General features: G+C 42.2%; 1 protein-coding gene across 1 annotated transcript in view; it reads right to left on the bottom strand.

The window, feature by feature from the left end:
• Positions 1-6,678: 6,678 nt before the first annotated feature.
• The window catches only part of rnd2 (Rho family GTPase 2), a 31,320-nt gene continuing 11,421 nt past the window's right edge, over positions 6,679-26,577 (bottom strand). Inside the window, exons 3-5 of the mRNA XM_044331935.1 lie at positions 12,858-12,967; positions 10,025-10,159; positions 6,679-7,854 (exon numbers count right to left, since the gene is read on the bottom strand). Of these exons, the coding sequence (XP_044187870.1) occupies positions 7,585-7,854; positions 10,025-10,159; positions 12,858-12,967 (515 nt within the window). The 3' untranslated portion in view covers positions 6,679-7,584. The remainder of the gene's footprint in view (positions 7,855-10,024; positions 10,160-12,857; positions 12,968-26,577) is intronic.

Here is a 26,577-nt window from a genome sequence, read left to right on the forward strand (position 1 = left end):
TTGTATGTTGTGTATGAATGCGCTTATGCACACACCATTGGCGTTTTATTATTAGCGCTTAGCACTCCTACTAAGTGCACCTCTCAACACCATGGACAGCATCTCAGCGGAAGAAAAATTATGTTTTGTCTCCCAAAATCCATCAAGTTGTTTGTCAGTGTGCACTAAATGGCCAATTGTGACACTTTCTCTGCCAGCTTTTTTTTTTAAAAAAAAAAAACCCAAAACAAGGTCCAAAATCTCTTTTTGGCATATAAATAACTTTATAGGCTATAACATAAAAATAACGTTAACTTACATCTTCACAACGCTATGCCACGAACTGGTCGCAAATTTACAAAGATTGAAACGTCAAATCATTAAATCACAATTCCACCTCGTTAATAACAAAAAATTAGAAAGAGCCTTTAAAGTAAGTTACCTTTAAGACGATTGCCGGGTACTTTACGCTTTGCAGTCTTTCTTCTTACTTAGAGTTTCTTGATGTTGAAAATCAGGACATTTTAGTGTTTTACAGATATTTGTCGGGTCTCCGGACACCCAGCTTGAAACCGGGACAATCCCAGACAAACCAGGACGTCTGGTCATCGTTACTTTATTGGACTAACTCAAATGGCTGAAGATAAACTTTTGAATACATTTTTGCTCAAAACAAGGACTGTGGATTTTTTGTTCCCCATCACTTATATTATAAGCATATGGGATCTTTTAATGGTCAGTATGATCAGGGGGAATGATTACAGAGAGCAAAACCTGTTTCAGTGTTCATATGTGCACCTCACTGTTTTAAGACAGACTTGAAAAACCTACCATCCTTTAAAACTGGCACATTTAAAGTGGTTGTTATTGCTGTCTGTTAAACTCATATTGCTTCCTTTCTGGCTGACAATAACAACAAAAATGTCTGTTCAAACCAAATTGGGGTTATTATTCTTGTGAACTTACTTTTGTATTGCAAAATCTACATCCTACTGTGTTACTTAGCGTGTCATTTCATCACTTTAGCAAATAAAACACAACATCACGGTGAGACGAAGTCCTAAACATAACTTTGGATCCCGTCTTTGTTGTGTCTTGAGTATCATTTATTTTTCTACTGCCATAGGAGACTATGCTTGTATAGAAAAACAACAGCATCAGTCGTTTCAGCAAATGCCCAAAAACTACATACTGCATGTTTACGCTCAAACCCTCTACTGGCCTTAAGAATTAAGACTCTTGTCTGTCTGAAGCAAAGGAGGAAAAAGACAATGTTGGTGGTTAGACTTTCCCATATCTTTCTGACAGTCAACGTTTCTTTTTTGTTCTCTGACCTTACCCATGTGGTTTTTATTGTAGCCATGATGATGAATGTCCTGTAACCTTGATGAAGTAGTGATTTTAACCCAAACCATGAGCTTTCCATAACCCTAAGCAAGTTGTTTTTGAGTCTAAACCATAACCATAGCTCTGTAAGATTAGAAAACAGTTTTATTTTTGCAGCTGGGATTTCTAATGGTTTCAGAATGCACTGACTAATGACATTGTCTTGCTGATGGTGTCACACCAGAAAATGCTTCTACGGTATGTGTCATTCTGACGGGCACCTAATTAATTTGGAGGACCTGCTGCTCACAGAGGGAAACGACATGTGGAAAGTTAGGGATTTCAGCTTTTTCAGCTTTTCTAAACATAGAATTTTTTTTTTACTGACCAGTTTCATGGCAGAGATATGGGGTTGTGACAATACAGCTATTCATCAGACAGGTTTTTAAGTTCATTTTTACCCAATTATCGAGACCATTTAATTGGAAGTGAAAGAGAGGGCAACCTAACCTTTGAACGAGGAAGTAGCTCTGGAATTAATAATTGATTTTAAAAAGTGAGTATGTTTAATAATGATAAAATTCTTCCTATGATAACCAATATGGACAGAAAAAAATAGTTAAACCTGCAAGCCAGTTGTAGTCAACTCCAGTCACACTACTGCTACATATTGTAGTTTCTGCAGTTAATACTCATGTGCAGTAAGGTGGTCTTGATGCTGCTCACATATACATTTAATTATGAGCTTGCTGACCAAACTACAAAACTGAGGCAAAACGTCTTCAAAAAATTATTTTTTTTGTTTTTTACTATGAATTTTAGAGAAATTATTTCAGTTCTTAGATCAGTTCTGACATTTTTCAGATATATATTCTTACTGATTTTAAGTTTTCACAACAAGTCAAACCGTAACAGTGATAGGTAAAATCATCTTACCCTTTTGGCAGCAGTGAATAGATAATGCCCTCCCCTCTCTCAGCGGTTGACAGTGACATGCCCTTTATTAAGGCACTAAACCCCCAACTGCTCCAGTCGAGCTGCTTGGTGGCTAAACAGTGAACAACTAAAAGGGCATCTCCCTAATGTGTGACTATGTAAATGGGTGATGCCCTGCAGCAAATATGAGGATTTCAACCCACGAAGCTGAGGCGGTGGGGGGTTGATGTTGGGATTTATTGACCGACCCCAGGAAACACACACACACAAAAACTATTTAAATAAAACATGCATTTGCTACATTAAGATCATGACTTTCAAACTGTAAGATGCCACATAAACACAGCAGACATATCAGCTAAATCTGTTTCTATGGTGATGTTATATAGCAGGCAGCACAGCAGATTGATGACCTGTAGTCCTTGAAATTGACAGAAGTGAACAGGAAAACTTTAGCAGTCTGCTGCATCCTCCCAAAATATAGAACAGATGTTTGCAAGGTGACAAAATATTTCAACAACAACTTGCTGCTAATTAGCTGTTGACAGGTGGTTAGTTTGCCAGCTTGATCATATAGGCAGAGAACAAGTTAACATCAGATTCAGACAGTTATTCTTGGAGCATAAAATTTCAATTATGTAGCAGACACTGAAGCTGTATAAAACTCTGTAAGTGCTGCAACCTGGAAACAAAGTAACCTGCTATCAGGTGAAAGTGCAGCTTGCCCATCTACACTGGCCACAGCCATGCAGCACCTCAATAAATACTCAAAATTTGTCCTTCACAATCCACATATATTGCTGGTTTATTTTTTCTTGGATGCCCTCCAAGATGTATATCAGTCTGCAAACTCCAATTTAAAAACTCAAGCACTGGATATTGAATATCGTTGCCAAACCACTCCATCTTTTTCGTCTTATCAGACCTCCCCTCGCACAGCTCAGTCACACAAGCAATTCATACACAACCTCTAATCCCTCAGGGAAATATGTGTGCATCCACCTGAAAACACATGATGGAAAAAAACACTACCTTCTAAAATATCAATAACTCCTCCCATCAGTCAATTTCTCCCCGTTCTGCTTTTGATGTGATATGTTATATGTTTCTCTGTAATAAGATGCTGGTCCCTGATGTAAATTCAGACACACAGACAAATACAGATAAAGACATAAACTTACACACACCGACAAACTATATGAAGCTTGCACTCACACATTTTAATTAGCGGCACTTTAGTGCAGAAAGCATTAAACCGTAGGCTAATTAATCTCCACAGTCTGTATTTTCACTGCTATCACCCCGGGGAGGGGCCCAGGTCGGTCTCTATACTTTGTCAAATTTATCAGCTGGGAAACAGGAAACAATTAAGTTGAAAATCTTAAGAGTTAACAGGGGAAAGGTCATCAGATTAATATGCTGTTGAAGGCATTCGCTTGTGCAGTACACTGATGGTCAATTCCTGCAAACATGAATGCGGAATGCCAACAATTTCTGCCGGCTTCCTGTGTGTGTGTGTGTGTGTGTGTGTGTGTGTGTGTGTGTGTGCCAGTTCAGCTTGGTCACATACTGCTTCTCATTACAAATCCTCTCATGACTGTATGCAATTTGCGGCTCTGCTCTGTAGCCTTTTGTCAGCAGGCAGGCAAAGTACTGTCTCTCTCTGTCTCTCTCGCTCTCCATCACTCCCTGTTGAGGTGTCTCTGTCAATCGCTCTGTCTCTCTCTCTCTCTCTCTCTCTCTCTCTCTCTCTCTGCCATTTCTAGGGACACAACCCCATCTGCAAATTGTAGTAATTATCCAAGAACGTCTGTGTGTGTGTGTGTGTGTGTGTGTGTGCTTCCTGTGTGGATGACGTCGACTCTGGCCATTCAGGGATAAGATGACTGGGCTCTCTGTGCTTGTCAGAGCCACTTGGAATAGCACAGAAGGGAAGCGAAACTCAAGAATGCAGAATCAGAGCGTGAACCCACAAAGGTACTTCTAATCCTCGTGGCGTCTCAGCAGTAAAGGGCAAATGGCTGATCAGATTGCTGAAATCGAGGCTAGACATCCTGCTGTAATAAACCTGCCTGTGAGTGGGAGTAGATTGTCGAGATAAACTCTGATTCCCGTCTAATTTCGCAAACAAAGCAGCAGCTTTTTTTTTTTTTTGTCTTCATCTTTGGCGAGAGGTATGTCTGTATCAGCATCTGGATGACTGCTTCATTTGATGGATATGCAGGTTGATGGGGAAATGCAGGGCAGTGCAACGAAGATGATGCTACCCAGTGCCCCCGTGTTAAACGCACACAAACACACACATCTACACACTGGCACCACAAGAGTAATCCTCTTAAGTGTCAGTCTGAACTGCAGGGGCACAGCAGGTCTTGTGCCCCCGCCGTGGGTTCTGGCCTCATTTCCACTGCTCATTTCCTGCCCTGGGCAACACCTTCCTCCAGCTCCTCTGTGAGTCCTGTGTCCACCCAAATAAAAAAAATACCCCACCTCCTTTCTTCTGCTTAAAGGATAAGCAGTGATGATTTTCTATATTTTTCTTATTGTCAACAAATCTCATGAGCAGAACCAAATCAACATTGAACTGATCTACTTACAGGTATTGTAAGTCTGTTGTTGTCCAAAAACACCGCTGCACTGGGTGAAATGTTCCTTTACCACGAAGGTTGCGGTCATGTTAGTTAATTTGTTCCAAAATGTCTCCAAAGACTAATGACAGCAATCACTTTTACAGTCCTAAATGTTGTGCTAAAGTTATTCATAATGTACAATGTAGTACAAAGTCAAGAGGTTGTGAAATGTAGCACAACAAGCTAGCAAAGTTCTGTAAACAGAACAGCATTTCTGCGCATGCACAGTGATCTCTGCCGTACACAGTACACAGAACTACTCTCCGGAGACTGAAAACTTGATCACTGTTAGTTTTTGGTGACATTTCTGAACAAACTACCATGATTGTAACCTTTGTGGCAAAGGAACATCTCACCCAGTGCGCAACGCTGTAGCTCATTGGTGTGTTTTTAATAGTTTTTGGAGAACAACGGAGGCACAGAGGAATATAATATATCAAACCTTGGATGCACACACAGTACTTGCAAGTAAATCAGTTTATTGTTGGTTTGGCTCTGCACATGAAATTTGTTGACAATAAGAAGAATATAGAAAATCGCCAGCCTTATCCTTTAAAGGAATATCACCACTGAAAATCTTATGAAAAGTTTGCTGCTTGCTCACAGTGCAGCATAGCTTAATTCACAGCAGTTAAAATAAATTCCACTGGAGACCAGTTTCTTGACCAAATAAAGGTATCTTAACATTCATAACCAGCCAGCTGCATAATCCACTTCTCCATCATTGACCCATATGTTAAGTATGTTTCAAACATTGATCGTTTCAGGGCCTCCTAGTAGCTCCAAAACACCAGTAGCATATTTAGTGATTTAATACCAAAGCTGCAATTGTTTGGAACATACTGACCATACAGATCCTTGGTAGTGAGTTCTGTGAAGGAGAAAGTCTTTCAGAGCCACTTTTCAAGCCTAAAATATATTTTTGCTAGAGTATTCCTTGAATACTACCTCTGCCACCTCCCCTCTTGCTTCTTGTCTCATCTTGTTTCTCTCTCCTTCTCTCCCAGTTTCTGTGACATTTCATCCATCATTTGTGCTCATCTTGTCAATGTTCTTTATGTCTAGCAGAGAAGTAACATCAGACAACCCTGACAGTTATTAAGGTAAAGCTTTCAGTTGCTGCCAAAGTGTTTTGACTTACAGTAGACGGGCCTGTCCACTCTCACCTCTGCCTAAATGCTGTCAGGATGCAGCAGCTTGCCAACTGCAAAAACACTCTAGACAGAAAGTCCTGCTGCCTAAGAGAAACTGTCTACATTGAGACTGACTAATGGACTGTTTAAAAAAAAAAAACTTTGAAAGGTCTGAAGCCCCAAAATCAACTGGATGGCAAAATTGTTCTGTGCGGATGAAAGAGCTCACATGTCATGTCATCTGTCATACTGAATAGATTTGAAGATCCGTTAACAGCATGGAGTCATTTAAAAACACTACATCACTGCTCGGGTGCTGCTGCATTGCAGTTCAATTTTGTTTTTGCCAGCTGAGAGGTCTGCACAGAGTGCACATTACCTTGAAAGACTGACTCATTCCTGAGGCTGCAGTGCTGTTTGACTTGCATGGCAACATAAGAGCACAGAGATGGCATTAACAGAGGAAATGGACAGTTATGATTTACTGATTTGGCTTCTGAAGGCTAGTAGGGGAAATCACAAGGATGGCAAGCTGTAGAGAAAAGATTGGAGCGTTGTTAACAATTCATTTGCTCCACGAGACAATTGGTTACAGGATGTATTAATGAGATAATCTACATCTCTGATGCCATTACAATAAGACAATAAAGGAAGGGAACTCCAGCCAGGAATGATCCTTTCCCTATGCAGTCAAGCTGTTGCTTTATTTTAGACTTTAGTGAAAGTACAACAAAATAACCCTAACATTTTACCACTTTATCTTTCACAAAGAAACATCTTTAAAATAGCAATAACAGCATTAACTTCAGAGAATCAAACTGACACAATTGGAGTTGATGAGAAAAATAGTGTTAAATGAGCAAAACAAAATCATATACTGTACGTTGTGACTTTTCTTTTTCTAAAAATGCACTTGTGGTAGTAATGCTCACACACACCTTCACAATATTTCAGTAACAAAAACTCATTTCCAGCTCCTAATGTTTGGTTTGAGCCATCATTCATCTAATCACTAGAATCCCTTTTCAGCATTACTGTACATACAGGTTTTCCTCTCAAATATGGCGACTGGAAGGAACTTCAGACAGTGCAGATTGACAAAAGTCATCATGTCCGCTGAGCGACACCGTCTTTGAAAACAAGCTTCATCCTCAGACTTAAACATGGTTCTCCTCAGTCTCTTCGCTCTCTTCTCCGTCGCTTCTGCCGTCCTTTTATGAGAGTGGTTTCGGGAAATTAATTCCTCTTTAATAACCAGTACTTGACGGCGCTTCCACTATCACAGCTTCCTCATGTCCAGAGGGTTAGTCCAATTTGCCATCATTTCAAAACAACACAAATATGTAAACAGCTCGGAAAATATGCACACACGCAAAAAAAAAAATAATTAAAAAAATCCGAAGCATTTGTTTCCACAGCGCAGTGTTTCTTTTTTTCCTCACTCCTCTGCAGTGCAAAAAATGAAAATACGAGGAAAAAAATACAAATAACAAAAAAAAAAAAAACAATAAATAGACTTCCTCTGTTATATATTTCTGTGTTTAAGTATATACATATATATACAGTTTTATGATGGGTCTCTACATGAGCACGCAGCTCTTAGCCCGGTCCTTCCTCATGACCGGGGCCTGGTCCATTTGCTCAGTCCGGCCCGGCAGCGGTGGGAGGGGGAGCTGCGACACTCGTTTCAGCCCCCTGCGGGAACTGCTGCGTTTTAGCTGGGGCTTGTGCGGCCTCCGCACCGACGCCACCGTGGTGATGTGGAACACGTCCCGAACACTGTTCTCGGAAACCTTGGAAGTGCACTCTACGTAGGCCACCGCCCCCATCTGTCGAGCTATTGTGCTGCCCTGCGACACAAAGAGAGGCAAAGACAGATATTTAGAGATTGTTTGCATAACATTTTACCGGCATTGTCACGAAAAATATCAACTTGTGCAAGTGTTGACATCCTCAGAATGCATTTCTCTTTTTCTCCTGTTTTCACTGGTTTTGTATTCTGCTTATTTTCTGATAGGACTCTCTTGTATCCTCATGCTTTTATTGGTTATGTTAGACATGAGTTTACTCCACATTAAGGTGCTGTGTGAGCTCTTCACAAAATTTTATGACATGCACCCCATTCTTTATTGCACACTAGCATTAATAGGCCCTACATCTAAACAGTGGCAGTCTTATGCTCCCAGAAGAGCAGCAAATGTGAGACAAACATGTTGATCTCCTATGTAGACTGAATGTCAATGATCTAAACATGTCTGGAGACAGATGAAGCTCCTCCATCTGAGGTATGAATAATGCAGATGCTCCGACTCCTCATTCTGTGGTAACAGAGCAGCAGCACAGAGCCCACTGGGCCAGTGTTGACATGGTCTATGTAGCTTTTCAGAGAGAAGAGACTAAATTCTAACAGAACTCATCCAGCACTACAGCTCACCCCTGAGTAATGTTACAATACACCCAGTTAATTGAGATCGTAAATTGTTTGCTTGAGATCAAATCAGAGACAAATTTAATTTCAAATCCCTCGGCCTCTCTCCTCCCTACACTACAGTGTGGTCTCTTCTCTTGTTTCATGATCAGACTTTAAAACCCACATTCTCGCAGGATCGACACAGGCAAAAAGTTTGTAACGGACGAGACAGGATTGCATGTCCCATGACCCTCAAAATCTCATGCTCTCCAACACAGAGAGAGCTTTTCATCCGCAATGGATGTGGTTTGATTTTTATCACGGCTGTGCAATGAGCCACATATAAGAAGCAATGAAGTCCTCATTAGGTGGAACTGCAGATTTAGATTCAGGGGTGGAGGTGGTGGTGGGACGGGGGCCGAGGTAGAGATTGTCGTGACAAGCGGAAAAGCTCGATCGGATCTCAGGCAGATTAGTGCGGAAATGTCTGGAGTTCACCCAGTGGTCACTTTCGCTGACGACGACTCCTCAGCTGTGTTGGAATTCAATTTAAGATCAGGACAGGATAGCAACACAGACTATTGGATTAGAGCACCAAAATGTTTATTGTGCACAGCTTGGGTATCTGCTGTGGGATACACATTTTCTAGGCATGTTAGTGGGACAAACAGTAGCTGCCTCAGACAAAAGCACTGACTGGAAAGGAGTAAAACCATAGCTTAATGTAGGCCTGGCCACAAATGTTTTCTGGCTATTTTACATTAGCTCTGTGGTTTGCTACTCCATCTTTTGTTAATGTATCTTACTTACATGAACTGTCTGTTGCTATTTTTTTTTTTTTGTTTTTGTTTTTTGAGGCTGTGTGCTTTTAGCCTCCAGCGAACTCTCAGACAGCAGGGTAGAAAAAGGCTCCTTTGTTCTGTGGGCTTTTGTGTGATGGTGAAAAAAAAGCCCCTCCACTTTTAGAGTGTCCAACACGGGAGAGCACAAAATGAACACGCTGAAAGCTGATTAAAATTCACAGATTTACAGAACAGTTTATCATCCCCTCCCTCTTCTCACCCATCCCCTTGGCTTAGAGGTCACGGCGGCACGCAATAAAAGGACTCACTCATTTGTCAATGCCCGTTTTTCTATTCATCATGCATTTTGAAAATCCCTATATCTGCATGAATATTTCATTTCAGGGGGGGAAAAAAAAAAATACATCCCTAAACATAAACTCCACCAACCACCCGTACCTCTTCGTCGGCCCTCGCCATACGCAACCTTACATCGCCTGTCAGCAAATTTCGGTCAAAACGCCAACCCCAGCAACATGTCCCCGAGGGGTTTCACACACACAGCTCTTATTCTGCGGCAGCTGATTGTGTTGTGTGAGCCTCCTCTCGCACTCCCTTCCTGAGGGACTTCACCAGAAAGGCAATGTCACTGCTGATCCTAGATGGAAAAATCGCATATTATTGCTGGATTGCTTTCTAATTTCTTTTCCGCATCCCTTGTTGTTTTCGGAGCTGCCTTCCTTCCTTCCTAGGGCACCTTCTAAGTCCCTCTATCATTATTTATCCCGACCCTTTCTCCTCAGATATCCATCATGCGCCGGTTCTCACCTGCTCGTGGGTGACAGGAATGAGGCGCTGCTTGGAAAGTTCCCTCAGGGTGTTGACGTCTGTCCTCATGTCCAACTTACAGCCGACCAGCACCACTTTGGCGTTGGGACAAAACTCCTGCGTCTCTCCTTGCCACTGTGAAGACATTAACCGAAATGATTATGCCAAATACTGGAAAGGACAGTGAAGAGCTGCCTGTTCTGACTAATGAGCTACTGAGGTACAGTGATGACCTTTGGCTTCTCTGACACCTGATTTCAGGGAGATTAATGGTCTCTTAAGGAAAGACATTTGTTAGATTAAATAGTCAAAGGGAAAATGCAAAAGTCTTCAATGTAGAGCTGCAACAATTCAGTTAATTAGCCAACTATTAAATTAATCACCAACTACTGTATTTTTATAATCGATTAATGGTTTGAAGTAATTTTTTTAAGAAAAAAAGTCCAAAGTCTCTGGTTCCAGCTTCTCAATTTGTGAATATTTTCTGGTTTCTTGAGTCTTCTATAACAGTAAACAGTTTCTTTTACAATTTTGAATATAGTGATGCCAGCATTCCTGTCATTAAATCAGTAGATGGTTCAAGCAGTTCAGTCCTTCATACACTCAAAGAATGTGTAAATTAGTTGACCAACATGAAATCAATTGACATTTTTGATGGTTGTTCAAGTTGTTTATCAAGCAGAAAGCCCAAACATTCTGTGGCCTGTCAAATGTAAGGATTTGCTATGTTTTATACAATTAAAAATGGAATATCTTTGGATTTTGAACTAGCTTTTGGACAAAACAAGCAATTTAAAGATGTCCCTTGGTTAGCATTGGTGGGCTTTTTTTCACTATATTTGTTAGTTCCAGCCTTATAACACAAAACTCTCTTTTGATATGTATGAGGGGGGACCCAAAAATTCCCTGAAGCCATGGAGAGCATGTAGACAGTAGAGTGTAGTTATCATATTTTCTGCTAGGTAGCGTATGCCTGCAGCTTGGTGAAACTAAAATTGTAATTGAAAGGGAGGAGATTCGCCACCATGGAAGAAATCCAGTAAGAATCGCAGGAGGCTCTGGACAGAGTGACAAAAGATGATGACAGGAAATGTTTCCAGGAATGGGAGAAGCACTGGGACAAGTGTATCGCATCTCAAGGAGAGTACTTTGAAGAGGATTAGAAAGGTACTACTGAAAGATTTATAATGATTTTTGAACAGTTCCAGGAATTTTTGGGTCCCCCCTTGTATAGTAACACTGCTGTTAATAGAGGCAAGGCCATATTTTTTTCATAATCCCATGCACTGTTGACTGCTTCACTGTGAAATTAAACTTTCATTACACAAGCTAAAGAACCATGTGAAAACATAACAACTTTATTCATGCCAGGTTGGTTCAGGTTTCTGCAGTACCTGATGTACTTTCCTCACACAGTCACCATCAACAAATCTATTTTCAGGTTCTGCACTGAAAAGGTTGAGCAGTCTTCCTTCTAAAACCACCCTGAGATTAAATGTCACTTCTGAAACTCAGCTGAAACAACACAGTTTCTCCTTTCTGCGACACAAATACACGACGGCAGCCGACAGCCCTGAAATATTCCACATGCCGTGTGCAGAATGTCAGGGTGTCCATTCAACCTTCATGTTGAAAACAACCTTTGACCTTTCAAGCCCATCCCTATTCTGCCAATAATATCCAATCAAAAGCTTTGATTGTTTAACCCTCTCTGCTCCCCCAGCTGTCATCCAGGAACCTCGGTAACCTGCTTGTCCCTGGAGGTCAAGAGTCTAATTTGGGATGGTGATTGTTCAACAGGTTTTCCATGTGCCCCTAAGTTTCAGAGATTACCAGGGCGACAGCTAGGGGTCAGGGGTCATGGCAACCCCCTGCCAAGGGATTCATGGGAAAACCAAAAGGCTTGACGGTAGCTCTGCTTCTCCCTGTTAACTGAGTGCACTGAGGCTTGTGAGATATTTGTGGGTTAAAAAAAGGTGTCTCGGGTTAGATCTACAAAGTCTGCGAGGGCATTTCAGCAGCTCCCCTCAGACCACTAAACACGTCAACAGGCCAGCCGTGGGAACTGTCTTTGGCCCACAAGAAGCGCAGTTCAAAGGCAAACGCACGCACACATGGCCTCAAGATGACAGACCAATAAAAGGCACAGACCTGTTTTACATGACACACATGCACGCAAACAAACCCATTAAGATGGATATCTCTACATACAGTACCAGTCAAACGTTTGGACTCACTTTCTCATGCAAGGGAATGGGAAGGTGTGTCCAAACGTTCTACTGGTACTGTATACAATAGGTATTTCACAGTATGTGTGGCAGTCTGCCACTGGCTGTAAAAACAAGACCATGACCACAACCCCGCCTAGCCAGGTCGCCACCCCAATCTCAACTCCGGCGTCACGCCATCTGTTTAGCCTTTAATTCAGATTTAAAATTATAAATGCCTACAGATATGCACTTTCTAGCACTCAAGCTCAGTATTAGTGAACAGGCTTTGCAACCTCCTCTTTGATATGGCTAGTGTGGCTAATTTGCGTATCTGATATTCCTCTCTAACCCACCCGGCTGCAAAGCCTCGTCTCTCATTCTTCACTCTGACCTTCCATTCTTCAGAGGAACGAGGGTCAAGTATCCGTAGACGTTTTGATGAGATAAAGGAATGGAAGGCTCTAGCCTCTGTGCTGATTTGCTCTATTGTTGAGCCATAAAAATGCAAGCTGCTGGCACAGAAATCTGAGTGAGTACAGTACAAGATGCTGATCAGAAAAAACAGATTTTTTTCCGGTTAGTTCTCCAGTGTTGGATATGAAATTTAAAAAAAACCCACTGACCTTCTTTATGACACTGTCCAAAGTCTCTGGGCGGCTGATGTCGAAACAGATGAGAACCGCATCAGAATCAGGATATGCCAGTGGCCTCACATTGTCATAATAAGAGGAACCTGCGGACACACAATAACATATGGCATAAGGTCATGGTGTCTTCTGAGTAATTCCTGTGTGTACTTGTTTTTAACCTGATTTAACCCCATGAGGTTCTCCCATCCCAACCATATGGCTCATCCTGTCAATTAGAAACATACCGCACATGTAGGAAGGTGTTCTAGAGGTCATTAATACATGTATAGCCCATTAAAGCAGTGGCTGTGACATGCACTTGGACATGCTGCAGCTTGAATGCGCTCTGCAGATCCAAATGAGTCCTGATCTTAACAGTTGTGTGCACATATTTGAGTATCTTTGTCTCTTGGGCATCCACATGCACACAGCTGTGGCCTCCCTTTATCGCAGTGCAACACGAGGAATGTCGAGGGGTTACTCAGAGAAGCACACACACACACACACACACACACACACACACACACACACACACACACACACACACACACACACACACACACACACACCCTGAAAAGTGAATTATAGTGGGTTGAGGACTGGAGGACTTGTGGACACAATCCATAATCATCCTGAAACGACAGCGGATGGCTGCACAAAGGCCAAACTAAAGGTTGAACCCCTTAATTCTCTCAACTCATCCCTCATCCTGTCTCTCTTGCAAATAGTCCTTGTTTTAAAATCCTCCATTTTTACTGACTGTTCCGAGATTCACATGCACTCACACGCTTCTCTCCGCTCTCGCTTTTAATTTCGGTACCTTGATCAAATTTGAAGGCAGAGTGGCGCCTCTGTACTTTCACAAGCCGCTCAGTTACAAGGCTCTTGCTCTCTTACAGCTCTCATTAGGAGGCTTGTAAAAATATCTGGGCTCTCTGGGAAATGTGGCTGTGGCTGTGGGCACCCTCCCTCCTGCCTCCCCTGGGAGCTGGCACAGACCTGAACTCTTACTTTTAGATAGCAACAGCATCATGGCTGCATAAATTTTGTGTCATGAAAACTCACCGATTTGTGACAAATCACTCCATTTTACACTTTCAACTGCTAGCAATGTGCATAAATCTGTGAAATACATTTTGTAAATGTATACTTTAGTACATAAAACATCTCCAACACATTTAATCCCTTAAAGTCACAGAAACTGACTGATAATTATAGATTATCTTTATAGCTGCTGTTATGGTGTTTCATACCAGACCTGACACAATAGGCAGTCAGCATGTTAAAGTGCTGTGTGCCTTTGTCTGGCAGGGTAAATGGAGTCTGCACAATGGTGCTACAGCCTGTTTTAGCATCACTATGTTCTCTTTGTTAATGATGGAATGAGACTACGACAATAGCTGCACGAGGCCCGCAGCCCCAGTCATTCAGGTGGCGGTCCTATGCTGACCTGATCCCCTCCCCCCTGAGAACAATGCAACAGGCTGCCTGTCACAGCATCACAAGCTGCACATTAAAGATTGATGCCTTTTTTCACCTCCAAGTGAGTGAAGCAATTTTGTTTATGTTCAGTGTTTTTCTCACAAATATCCTGAATGCCTATCCTGCCGTATAAGACTTTTTTGAAACATTGTAGACTTCTGCTTGCAATCTTCTTCTTCTCTCCTTTTATTAGGGCAGTGATATGCATTACCGCCCTACACAGAAATATGTAACCTACCACACCCTTGCGTGTCATGGTGAACCGGCTACCACAAAAACAAGTTATTTAGGACTTTTGGTCTCAAGCATGTGCATTAAGAGTCCTCTCCCATCTGAGCCAGCTGACTCACATATAAAGGGCGTGAAAATAATATAACGGCACATCTCTTTGAAACCTTTTCCTTTTTATTGGATCTAATTCCTTGAATTATGATGATACAAGTCATGATTATACTTTTTTTATTTTTTCATTGCTGTTTCTCTTGTAATCACTGGTTGTGAAAAAAGTTGTTGTTTGTTGGCTCTTGTCTATGACATGACTTACATGACTTAAAGTGTAACCGCACCGGGGGTTTAAATGTGCATGCCGATGCATGCAGAGGTGGAACACAAGATACAAACAATACAGGGATCCTGTTGTAAAAATGTTGCTCTCTAGCACACCTAGTGGTTAAAACGTCCACAGGGTGGTGCCTTTAAACTGCAAAAGTTGAGCAAAATCTTTGATTAAAAAAATACTTTTGACAATAGTGTTTCTTCACCTTTAAAATGTATACACTGCAAACATATTTTCAGTGTAATATAGAAGAAAGTAATTGTCACTTTAGCCTACACTTTACAGGGCGTTATCAAAAAGCTATATTCCCTTGCCCATTCTATTAATACAAGATTGCTACTGTTTTGTACTGCTGAAAGACCAGGACTAATACACACATTCATCCACACTCCCAAAAAAAAAACCCCAATCCCACAGATGCCAAGTCCAACAGTCAGCAAAGCACACATTGTATGACAGCAAACTCTGATTGGTAGCGGTCACACATGAGGTGCTGAAGCTGCTGAAGTTGGTCTTTAGTATGTATCACAGTGCAGCAGACCTGCAGTGAGGTTAGAGCTGAAGAAGAAAAGAGAGCACATGCGGGGGTGGAGAGGGGACAGAAAAGATTTAATGACTTTGATGCTGGAGTGTGGATAAGGTGTAGGAGCATGCAATGATGAGAGAAGCAACTGGGGAATTAAAGCAAAATTCAGATGAAGGGGAAGAGATGTCAGATGAAGGAACATTGAGACAATGGTGCTTGTTTGACTTAAAATGTAATTAGAGGCCGGAATGAGGCTGTTGGGATCAATTTGTCAATCCCGAAGATCTAAATGATTGGCAGGTCACGGTCACGACAGGCCTTGTCACAGCGAAGCAATTCTTCAAAACTTCTGCCCTGAGCGATAGGGAAGCTACCTCAGCACTTTTGCAAAGTCAGAAAAAAAGTCTTCTGAGGGAGAGGAGAGGAGAAAAAGTGCTGTGTTTAAAACATGCAGGGCAGGCACAAATAAAAGCCAATCACCATACTGATCGAGAACATATACAGGAAAAGAAGAAGGGGGGATGTAAAAAGGCTGCTCCTCTCCCTTCTCACTAGGCCCTGTTCCTCAACATTATTACTGTTTTGTGTGTTAAATCATCATTATTTTCAGTCGAGTGTCAATTTGTCAGTAAGGTTTTTATAATAATTGAATACATTGGTTGATATGTGTAGTGTGTCTTTGTTCACAGGTTTATGATCGGTTGATCGGTTAGAGGGGTCAACCCACTCTGTATGTTCTTTCAGTTGTTCTGCCTGTATTGTTGGGGGTAGATCAGCTGCTTAATCAGGGATAGTGGAAAAAGCTTTGCATCATTAGGTCCTCTTAGCAGTGGGGTACTAGCCATTGTTAGGATGTGGGAAGTAAAACTGTTCTGTCATAAATGACATTTGGTTGAACTTGGTGCACTTATGAGCCGTTTGTGTGCATATAGTAGATTGTGGTTGTCAGCAATAACACAGAAATCCAGTGTTTATAATGGTGTGGTGTTCTTTATGTCATGGCAGGTGCAGAAGTGCGACAGGGATACAAGGGAAGGACCCAAATGCAGACGTCTGAGGCAGAGCTAGATGCAGTTTAATTATTTATTGCACAAAATGGAAGAACAAAGGCTTATGGGATGATGAGGCAGGCAAGGGTCAGAACAAGAGAAGGAAGTCCAAATAGGCAAACAGATCTGACAAGGAGCAGACAAAAATCTAAAATCTAATTGACAGGCAAGATCCAAAACAGACAGGTAACAGGCCTCGGGTATAACAGGCGAACAGAATACAGAGGCTAGAAAGCAAGACATGAAGCACATGGCAACTTAACAATCTGGCAAAGAACCATGGAAATGGACTGGTATAAATAGTGAGTGTCTGATGAGGGAAGGTTTAGTGTATGGACCTATTCTTCTTAGCGCAGTTATATCCCCCTGTGTTCTGTAGCGTATCTGTTAGATTGCCTCTGTGATACATGGTTGATACATCTTTTCTCTGTGCTGACAGGAAAGAGAGCAGTGTGTTATACTGAAATTCCGAGTCTGCCTTTAATTTCATTTTGTAGTTGTCACAAACACAACAAATTGGCAATGAGTATGGACAAAAGTCACCACCTGCACTGACAGTTGAGAGAAACGACAGATGCACAACTAGCAAGCTGAACTAACTGTTAATGCTAAAGTGGAAATGAAGTGAATGTAACATGAACATGGCATCTATGGGATAAGAAAGTCCCCCTCTCAGCCTAATGGGTGCTACAAAACTTATTAGCTCCCATGAAGCCAAACATCGTGGACACATTAAAGAATCACCTGAGCCCATTTTGTTTTCACAACAGGAATCAGTCTAAAGATGGAAGTATCTTGGAATATATGGCTGAATTGCACAAACTTATTCAGTTCAGTGAATTTGGAGCAGGACTTCTGATGCGTTGCATGACAGTCTGGTATGTGGCATACATTGTCAAAGCACACAGAAGAGGCTACTGTCAGAAAAAGATCTTACACTAAAAAAAGCATTGGCTATTGTGATGTGGATGGAGACAGCAGCAAGGGAAGCTTTGGAGCAATGGAAAAAGGGTGTAGACATTGGTATGCATGAAATGTCAATGAATGGTGGTAAAAGACAAGTGTTACAGTGGCAAAACCTCACATGATACCAATTACTGCTGGTTTAAGGACAAAAACTATAGAAGGTGTAACAGACCAGGGCACACAGAAAGAGTGTGCAGACAAAAGTCCAATAGCAAGCACACACAAAGAGAGAAATCACACTGGGATAAAAAGTCGAAGCACCAGGCTAAACATGTGCACAATGTCACCGAATGTGAAAGTGGATCAGAAACAGAGTCTGACACAAGTGGACTGGCTTGCTTAGAAGTACACAGCATAACAGAGCAAGACAGAAAAATAATTTGGATCATCCCAGATTTGTCTGGGGTAAAATTAAACATGGAGCTAGACACAGGATCAGCTTTATCCATCATTTCAGTAGCTGACTACAAACAGCTGTTCTCTAAGCTACTGTTATTAAAGACCTCAGTGATACTGAAGAACTACACAGGCAAAAAGGTGTCTCCAAAAGGCAAATTGAAGGTAAAAGTGAGAGAGAAAACACAGCAGTTGAAGCTGTATGTTTTGAAAAATGGAGGGCCACCACTTCTCGAACGTGAATGGTTGAGGAAGAGCCAAATGGACTAGCACACCATTAAAGCTCTAAATGTGTCACCAGCAAGAAAGCGCAGCCCACACAATGCTACACAGAGACTGTTGCAGCTACCCAATGACAATGAGGTGTTTGCTGAGGGTATTGGTATGCTAAAAGGGATGAAGGCAAAAATTGAATTAGATCAACAGGCAATGCCAAGATTTCATAAAGCCCGTCCAGTGCCGTATGCGCTGCATACACTTCAGAGCTCGGTGTCATCTGGAATCCTGTCAAACATCAATCCTGTTCTGCGTACTGTGCAGTACCCACTGCCACGAACAGAAGATATCTTTGCATCATTGAAGTTCTCAAATATCGACTTAGCACAGGCCTACATATAAATGGAGGTTGAGGTGTCAAGCAGGAAGTTCCTCACAATCAATAATCACAATGGACTCTTTCAGTACAACAGGCTTGTCTTCAGTGTTGCATCAACTCCAGTGATCTGACAAAGAGTGATGGATCAAGTCCTTCAAGATATCCACAATGTAATATCTACAATGAGTTTTTTTAAGAGTGAAATCTCATACTGTGTGTCATTGACAAGCACGGCTTACACAAATCACAAGAGAAAATTGAAGGGGTGCTTCAGGGGCCTCTACGGACAAAGGTTTACTCTCATGACAGACCACCAACCGCTTGTGTTATTCCTTGGGGCCCACTCTTATGACATTATTCAAGGGTACCAAGCAACATAGCAATGCGGATGGCTTGTCACGTCTACCACTGTCGACTATAGAAGAAGAAAAGACTTCCTCCCCAGATCCAGCGAAGGTGTTCCCTACAGCAGCAGTGGATTATCTGCCAGTGATAAATGCTAAAATACAAAGACAAATGAAGAATGACCCAACATTATCAAAAGTCTACGACATCACAATGCAAGGATCGCCATGGTAACCCTATGTTCCTAGAGTTTTCAGAAAGAGTTGCAGGGGAGGAGTGGGCAGAGTAGGTCAGGTAAATGCAGGACTGATGAGAAGTGGGCACAGACGTGTAGTTGAGGAAAGGAGGGAAAGTCCAAGGGCGTCTGGCGGACAGCTTGAGGATGGCAGATCTGGGGAATTGAAGGAAAGTACATGGCCTGGGAGAAGTGAGCAGAGACTGGAGTGGGAGATAGAGAGCAATGCAGAGGGATGGAGATAAGAGGGTGTGGCTGCAGAGGGGGACTGAGCAGCAGATGTGACACTGTGTGCTTTGCAAGCCGAGTATCTGTGTAGCTCACCCCCCGAACTTACCCGAGCAGGTGGTTCCAGTTAGGTGAGGCTGACTAACCTCTGGCATTTTAAGAAGTTAAAATGTCATTCAGTGGTCGATAGGGTGGAGAGAAGGTGGCAGCTTGCTGTGAGACTGCAGATTTTATTTGTTTGTTTTCCTTGGCTTAAGTTATTTGTTGAATTTCCCAGGGTTCATTTTTGCCTGTTTCATTAATATTTTTGTTAATAAATATCACCTTTTTGTGTACATACCTCAGCCTGCCAACCTCGTTTTTGTAACATCTCTTTAAAAGTTTCCAGCGCCAAATACCCTTCCAGCGGAGAGACATGACCAGAGATAAAAGAGGATGTAGCTATAGAAGAGTGGAGGAGAGGGGGTGTGCAGTGGTTGTTTGGGTAGGTAATTAAAGCACTGGACAAGGCAGGACAGATCAAATAAAGAGGTATGAGAGCCCTGGGTTAGCTATTGGTGGAGCTGGCCTGTGCCCATTCACTGTGAGGTGGAACAAAAGGTCAATTGAATTTCAGACAGAGGCAGGATGAGATGAATGGGGTAGCAGGGTGAGGGAGCGGAGCACAGTCTGGCAGGAACCGCTAAAAATCATCACGTCTGGCAAGGAGCGGGACCCTACCATGCTGTGCCAAGGACAGACATAAAACACCTCTCACAAACCCCCCTCAAGCATTAGCATTAGCCTAATTTAGCGTTGGCGATCTCTCACAGTGGAAAGTGGATTTCTGTCTCCATTTCCACAGGGCTAATTAGCGCCAAGCCACGCTACAGCGCCACGCAGGAGGCTCCACCGAGCAGAGGTGATAGTGGTGGGAGGAAAGCGTTCCTCGCCAGCCGTCTTCATCAAAGGCCAGAAATATCCCAGAGGATGTTGAGGCGGACAGGAACTTGGTGAAGCGCTAATATACAGTAATAAGGCTTGAGGGTTTGTGGTATGACATCATTCATGCCCCATGTCCCCCTCCCCCATAGGGACAAACTGTCTGAAACATGACAGCTCTCTATCTGCTCATTCAAATCGTTTTCTGCGAGAATTAGATTTTAACAGGGCAAAGAAATAAAGCTAAAAAAATAAAATAAATGGTGCAGAAGAAGTGTGCATCGGCATCTAACAAAGCCTCTCAGTCTTCAGTGCATTAATCGGTATCATCACAGCAGGAACTTCTCTTTCTTTCTCAGTTTGTTGCATGCTCATTGCAAACGCAGCTAAAAAGCAAACCATTATGAGTGAGGGGAAAAGAATAGTCTTTGCCTGGAGGCTCTCTGATATGTTCATGCACATATGGCAGGGACTCAACAGCAACTAACAGCCTCATTAGGCCATATAGACACTCTAAAAAACACCCATGCACACAAACAAAGGCAGGGTATGAGCAAACAAACACCCTCTCAAATGTCACCAAATAAACGAAAACAGTGTGATTGAGTTAGCCGCAACCTTAGAAACACAACACATTCAGCACCGCATACACTGTGTCTTTTTTCTTCTCCCGCAGCTGTTTTCCTCTTGAAATCAACCTTCAAAGCAAAGGCAAAACATTTCAAGTTGGGCTGGCCAAGTATCGTAGCAACCTGGAAGGATGCAAATGGCTTCATTGTGAGGCCCTGAAAGCAAGTAAGGAGGAAGAGAGCAGGAGAGTGAGGGGATCGCGGAGGCTAATGACTCCGGTGCATTGATGATTTGAGGTAACTAAAAGGAGAGAAGAAGAGGGTTGGTGCTCCATTCTTTAAGAGGTTGAGCAGACTTTTCATCGCTGAATGTCCGGTCTAAGATGTGAGAGTCTTAGGGCTGCTCTGAAATCAGAGTTCTACTCAAACAGAAAGAAACAGAGACTACTGCCGAGACACCCTCGGTGAGGAGGTGGAGTTACTTTGACCCAGTGTACCGCTCTACTGTGCAATACAATGTGTGTTTTATTATGTCAGTATGAGCCTACACAAAACTTTCTTTAACAGTCCCACATCCGGAATCCAATACAGCCTGCCGCAAATGGTGCCACTGACCTTACTCCCATGGTAGAAATTTAAAACTCACACTCCAGGTTGGAAAATTTACCTGAAAGATTGGCACAATCTTGTTAGTCCTTTTTGCTGACCATTCTCAAATCCACGCTCCACACTTTTAGGTTTTTGGATGTATTTTTTTCAACTTTTCCAGGCAGTGATTTGTTTCCATTCATTTCCGCATGATAAGAAAATCAATTAGCAGACTCTTGAAATTTGTGTTGTGTAATCCATCACTGTGAAGATCAAGTCTGCATTAATTTTAGTCAATGTGACATTATCATCACATGGTAATGAAGTTTAAGTGTAGACTGATGTTGAAAAATCTGCAGGGCAACACCTTGTTACAATAATGTGACAAATATTAATGCAGATGTGATGTTCACTGCGAGGGATTACACAGCTCAAGAAAGTTTCCTAATTGATTTTCATACAATAAGGAAATGAATAGATAATAATGGCTGCTACAAATGATAAAAAAAGTAGAAATTTAATGAGTCAAAATATACTAAATTGTTTGTATGGTCGCTTAAATTTAGCAGGAAAGCCAGGGGGGTAAAATCATACTACTGTATCACACTCAGCAGGGACTTTACTGTTTTATACAGCACAATTGCAAACATGGGCAAAGAGTGCAATCTGCCATTCCTCTCAGTTACATGAGCCAAGAATATGTTACATACAGAGAACATTAAGAACATTTTATACATTCATTGATCCTAATGTGTGGAACACAAGACAATGTCTGGGACAGAAGACAATGCAGTATTTCACTTAATAATACAAAGGCTTCATATGGATTTTTAGATTTTATGGACTTGCACAGACATATTCTTAAACATGTGAACCCATCATTCTTATTAAGACCATTTTCCTGGTAAGAGCAGGACATACATGTTCTTACTTCCTCCCCTAAGAAGCCCACCTGTGGTGGAACTTCAAAATGACCATCAATGAGGTAAAAAAAATATTTGAAATGTTGAACCTGGGAGATAATATCACAAATACAACTTTTAGATTACACCATCATGAAACATTGGCCAGATTTTGCACAATATGTAGAAGCAAAAGGCCTGTGAACAGATCACAGATCATTTATGGCTTTGATATGGTCAACTCACGCTATCTGCCGCGGCCTCATGTATGCAGCTTGAGGCAGTGTGTTTGTGAGTGAAAAATCAGTGAAACAAACCATTTAAAAAGCCTTTAATGAAGAAACTTCTGCTGGCCTGCACTCTGGACTGGGGCTTATATCACTGGTTTCTCATGCAGTCCGACATATAGGCGATACAAGTGTATATATACCTCACACACACATACACGTACACACAGATAAAGCTGTTGATCTGTAACAGAGATGGCTGTGTCAAGTTTTCAAAGGCGTTAGCACACAGCCGGGACAGTGGAGGTGACACTGGGTTAAATGGCCATTAACCTTCCATGTCTGCAGTCTTCACACAGGGGATATTGATCAAAGCCCCCATGCTTACCCTCTGGAGGAAGTGCAGCCTTTGAAGGGCGTCAAGCACCTTCCATGGACCTGCTCTCAGCTGTGCTGCCGAGGACTTAATGCCTGTGTCTGTTGTCCAATAGCAGGTTTAAAAGCGGGGCCGGCTCCAGCGCTGACAGCACAGGCAGGGGACAGAGCAGCATCACTGTCTGTCTACTGTTCGCCCCAGGGGTATAGAGATGGAGTAGTGTGTCCGTTTTCAGTTTCTCCTCACCCCCAAGCCCCTCTTTTATAATCACACACACAGACACACACACACTCTCATTCCACCGGAGAAATAGTTCTGCATTTCATCTCCTGTTGTTTGATCTTGGTGTCTGTTCATGCCGTGCTTTGCTTTTAAAGATCACTATGCTTCTTTTGTTGCTCACTTCTTCTGTCGATCTATATATTGCCTGTCTTTCTTTGAGAGAAACACCAATCGTATCTCTATTTTAGTTCTACTCTTTGACTTGTTTGAAAGATCACTTCAGATTCGGTGTGGCAGTCTACATCTTTTCACCCCTCGGTGACACTCTTAATTCCTTAGAGATGTTCATGTGTTTAGATGTTATAATACAAACACTACCCTGCTTTTGTTTGTGTGAGGAAGTCAAGTAGCTGTGAACAACTGTTAGCTATGCACAGGGAGCACACGCAGAACCTGTTTTTATCTGTTTCTGTGTTTCCTCAAGCTCTACGCCTCTCACACCAGAACCGTTGAGTTTCGTCAAAGCAGCAGCAGCGGCAGCAGCAGCAGCAGACTGCTTGGACAAGATCCAACAAATGACACAATAAAAAACAGACAAGAGCCTGTTAAAGAACACCAGATGCTGACTTGAGTATTATTTGTTCTTTGCACAACCTCTTTCACTGCTCAAACCAATCAGTGTTGGACCTCAGCTGGTTCCAACTTCCCCAAGACAGATTGTAAGTCTTTTTGCTTTATTTGTTTTTGTCTTGTTTAAAAAACAGGATGATCTCAGAGAGGGAAGGGGTATTTCTTTAAAGAAAGGAGGCTAGTTGGAATATCCAGTTTCACTCCTTAAAAGATGATGTGTTGATTAGATCAGATGAAGGTCTTGTGGACCTCATCTGTCCTACCCTGGGGATGGAGGAGTCACTGCTTTACAGGGACATCCAGATGAATTTGTGACCAAAAAAAGGCACCATGTCTGGCTTTGATTGCTGCAGTGTGCACAGACTTTTCCCCAAATCTCCCAAACTCATGTTAACAATTGTATCATTTTTACATGTACTTTCATAACAATGTAACTAAACTTAAAGTTGTCATAAGTAGACTTGAAATTATTATTGTAATTCCCATGTTCAGACTAATATTAGCACAGCTTGAAAAAACGCAGCCACCTCATTTATTTGATGGGACTAGCAGAGCACTCCAGTAAATCGCAGGGTCATCCAACAAAAAAGCTGAATCTGGCTCAACTTTTGCCACAATGCAGCGCAACATCATCTGGCAACGCACTGTGCTGAACAATCAAATACATGCAAGCACACAATCCTGGCAGACAGCAGATTTGACTGGGGTGTGTGTTGCCATCTGCCACCATGTCCTTCTTCATGCGACCACTGGGTGGCGCCAAACTGAGGAATTTTCAAATCCTAAACAAAGTCTGAATTAACCGGTCTAAATCCTAGAAATTACACTTATATACTACTAATTTGCAGGAAGTTTTTGAAGGAAACGTAATACCACCCGCATTACGTTTCCTGTCAATATAATGAGAAAATGTTAACATTTGACTGAAAAAAAGTCACAAAATATTGATAGTGAGAGTATCAGTAAAATGTTCGGTGACAATAAATTTCCTTTTTCACCAAAATATCCGATCTTGCGATAGAATATCTGTATTGTGTAATTTTTATGGTTATGTTTAGGCACTTGCAGCACAATGTGTTCACAATCTTTCCCTAACCTTAACAAAAGTGCTGCTGTTGCCTAAATCATCCAGATGAACCTCGGTCTCTGGTGTGAACATCCTGCATTTTGTCCACTCGCCATCCACATAACTGCAGCGCTTCATTCATTCAAAAAATTGTGGCCTATGAATATACTCCCTGCAGCTATTATGTTTGTCAACTAGGGGTGCAACGGATCACAAAACTCACGGTTTGGATCGTATCACGGATTTGAGTCATAGATCGGATCATTTTATGGATCAAAAGGCCTGATACATTCCTCCTTTAAACTTTGGTAGTGAATGAAACTGTGTCCGCATCATCAAAACTTGAAAACTAACAAACATGAACACACATTTTGTCCTGCAGCATGTTGAGCGAGCCACCAAACAAACATTCAGCGGGGAAAAGTGCACCGCTAACGTCAGTTGGCAGCTAAATAGCTAATTAGCTGCTCAGTTGCAGCACATTAAACAACGTGTAAACATACCTGCAGATGTCACTGCGGACCCGTTAAATGCTGGTTTGGTTGTTGATCTTCAAAATCCCTGCTAGCGATGCGCTGTCTGTCCATGACTTGTATTTAGTTTGTTTACGTTGTTTTAAATGAGACATTAAATTTTGCAATAAATCCGCAGTTCACATGCGTGCCGAACCGCGTGGGCCGATCAATACGGATCATAGATCAACGACAATCCGTTGCACCACTATTGTCAACACAAAGTAACTATGAGTAGTATAGTAGTATGTAAACCTAATTTCCCAGTGATAACGTTGCTAAAACACTGATGGTATAAAAATCCCTATTAATCTAAAAAGCTGTTCAGAGTGCCTCCGTCTCGTAAGGACACCATTAAAGGAACAAACTTCAAGCTCTATTGGGTTTGATGTTTATTTTACAGCACTATTTCCAACAGTCTTTGAGACCATGCCAAATAGTTTGGAGTTTACTGCCACTAGACACCCACTCTAATTCTTTGACCAAGTGATTGCCATGTCACAATGAATTCTGCTTTGAAAAGCTCCCACTCCTCCCCAGGCACTACCATCACCTCACGTACACTCACACAGTATTCGAATTCATCTCTTTTTATTCCTTTTCACCTGTAAAACAGCAGAGATCACATCCTTTATTTCCACTCCTACACATCTTTCAATCTCATACTCTCTCCTTTCAAAACTTGTACTCCTGCTCGCGGATTTTCATTAAAACTTGTAATAACACTGACTGCAGCTTCTTCTGTCCACAGCTGTCTGGTATGAAAGAACTGAAAATATTCAGGCAGCAGCTACACGGGGATATAAAAGAAAAACTTGTGAGTGGAAAAGGACATCCTCTGCTCCATCGACTCCACTTCCTCCAATGCATAACTATCCAAACACATCTGTATCATGGTGCTATCTATCCCCCAGCCCACTCTGCAACCCCCCGGGGAGGCCAGAAAGGAGACATGGCACTACTTCGAATGCAATTTCGCTTCCACAAAAGCAGCAGCGGCGAGAAACAGAGGGCATTGGATCTTGTTTATAAATAAAGTCATCCATAAATGATGGAACCTGTCGAGTGTGTGTGAGCGAGGTGCAGGTGGGGGGTGAAGGATGGAGGTGAAAGACGGCCTCTCTCCCTGTATCCCCTTACGCTCGGATGGGTTGCAGACGGATGCTGAGAGGGTTTTGCTCCCGTGGAGGTGGTGGGGGTGGGGAGGGGGGCCGGAGGGACTGAGCGCTAGCTTTGGGAGCAGCAGAACCAGTCAGTGTGGCTGTTTGAAGTGGGCTGATCAAAGCTGGAGCTGCGTCGGGTTCTGTTGCACTCAGCAGAGGG

Source organism: Thunnus albacares, chromosome 17 (genome assembly GCF_914725855.1).
Source record: "Thunnus albacares chromosome 17, fThuAlb1.1, whole genome shotgun sequence".
In the NCBI taxonomy this organism is placed as follows: Eukaryota; Metazoa; Chordata; class Actinopteri; order Scombriformes; family Scombridae; genus Thunnus; species Thunnus albacares.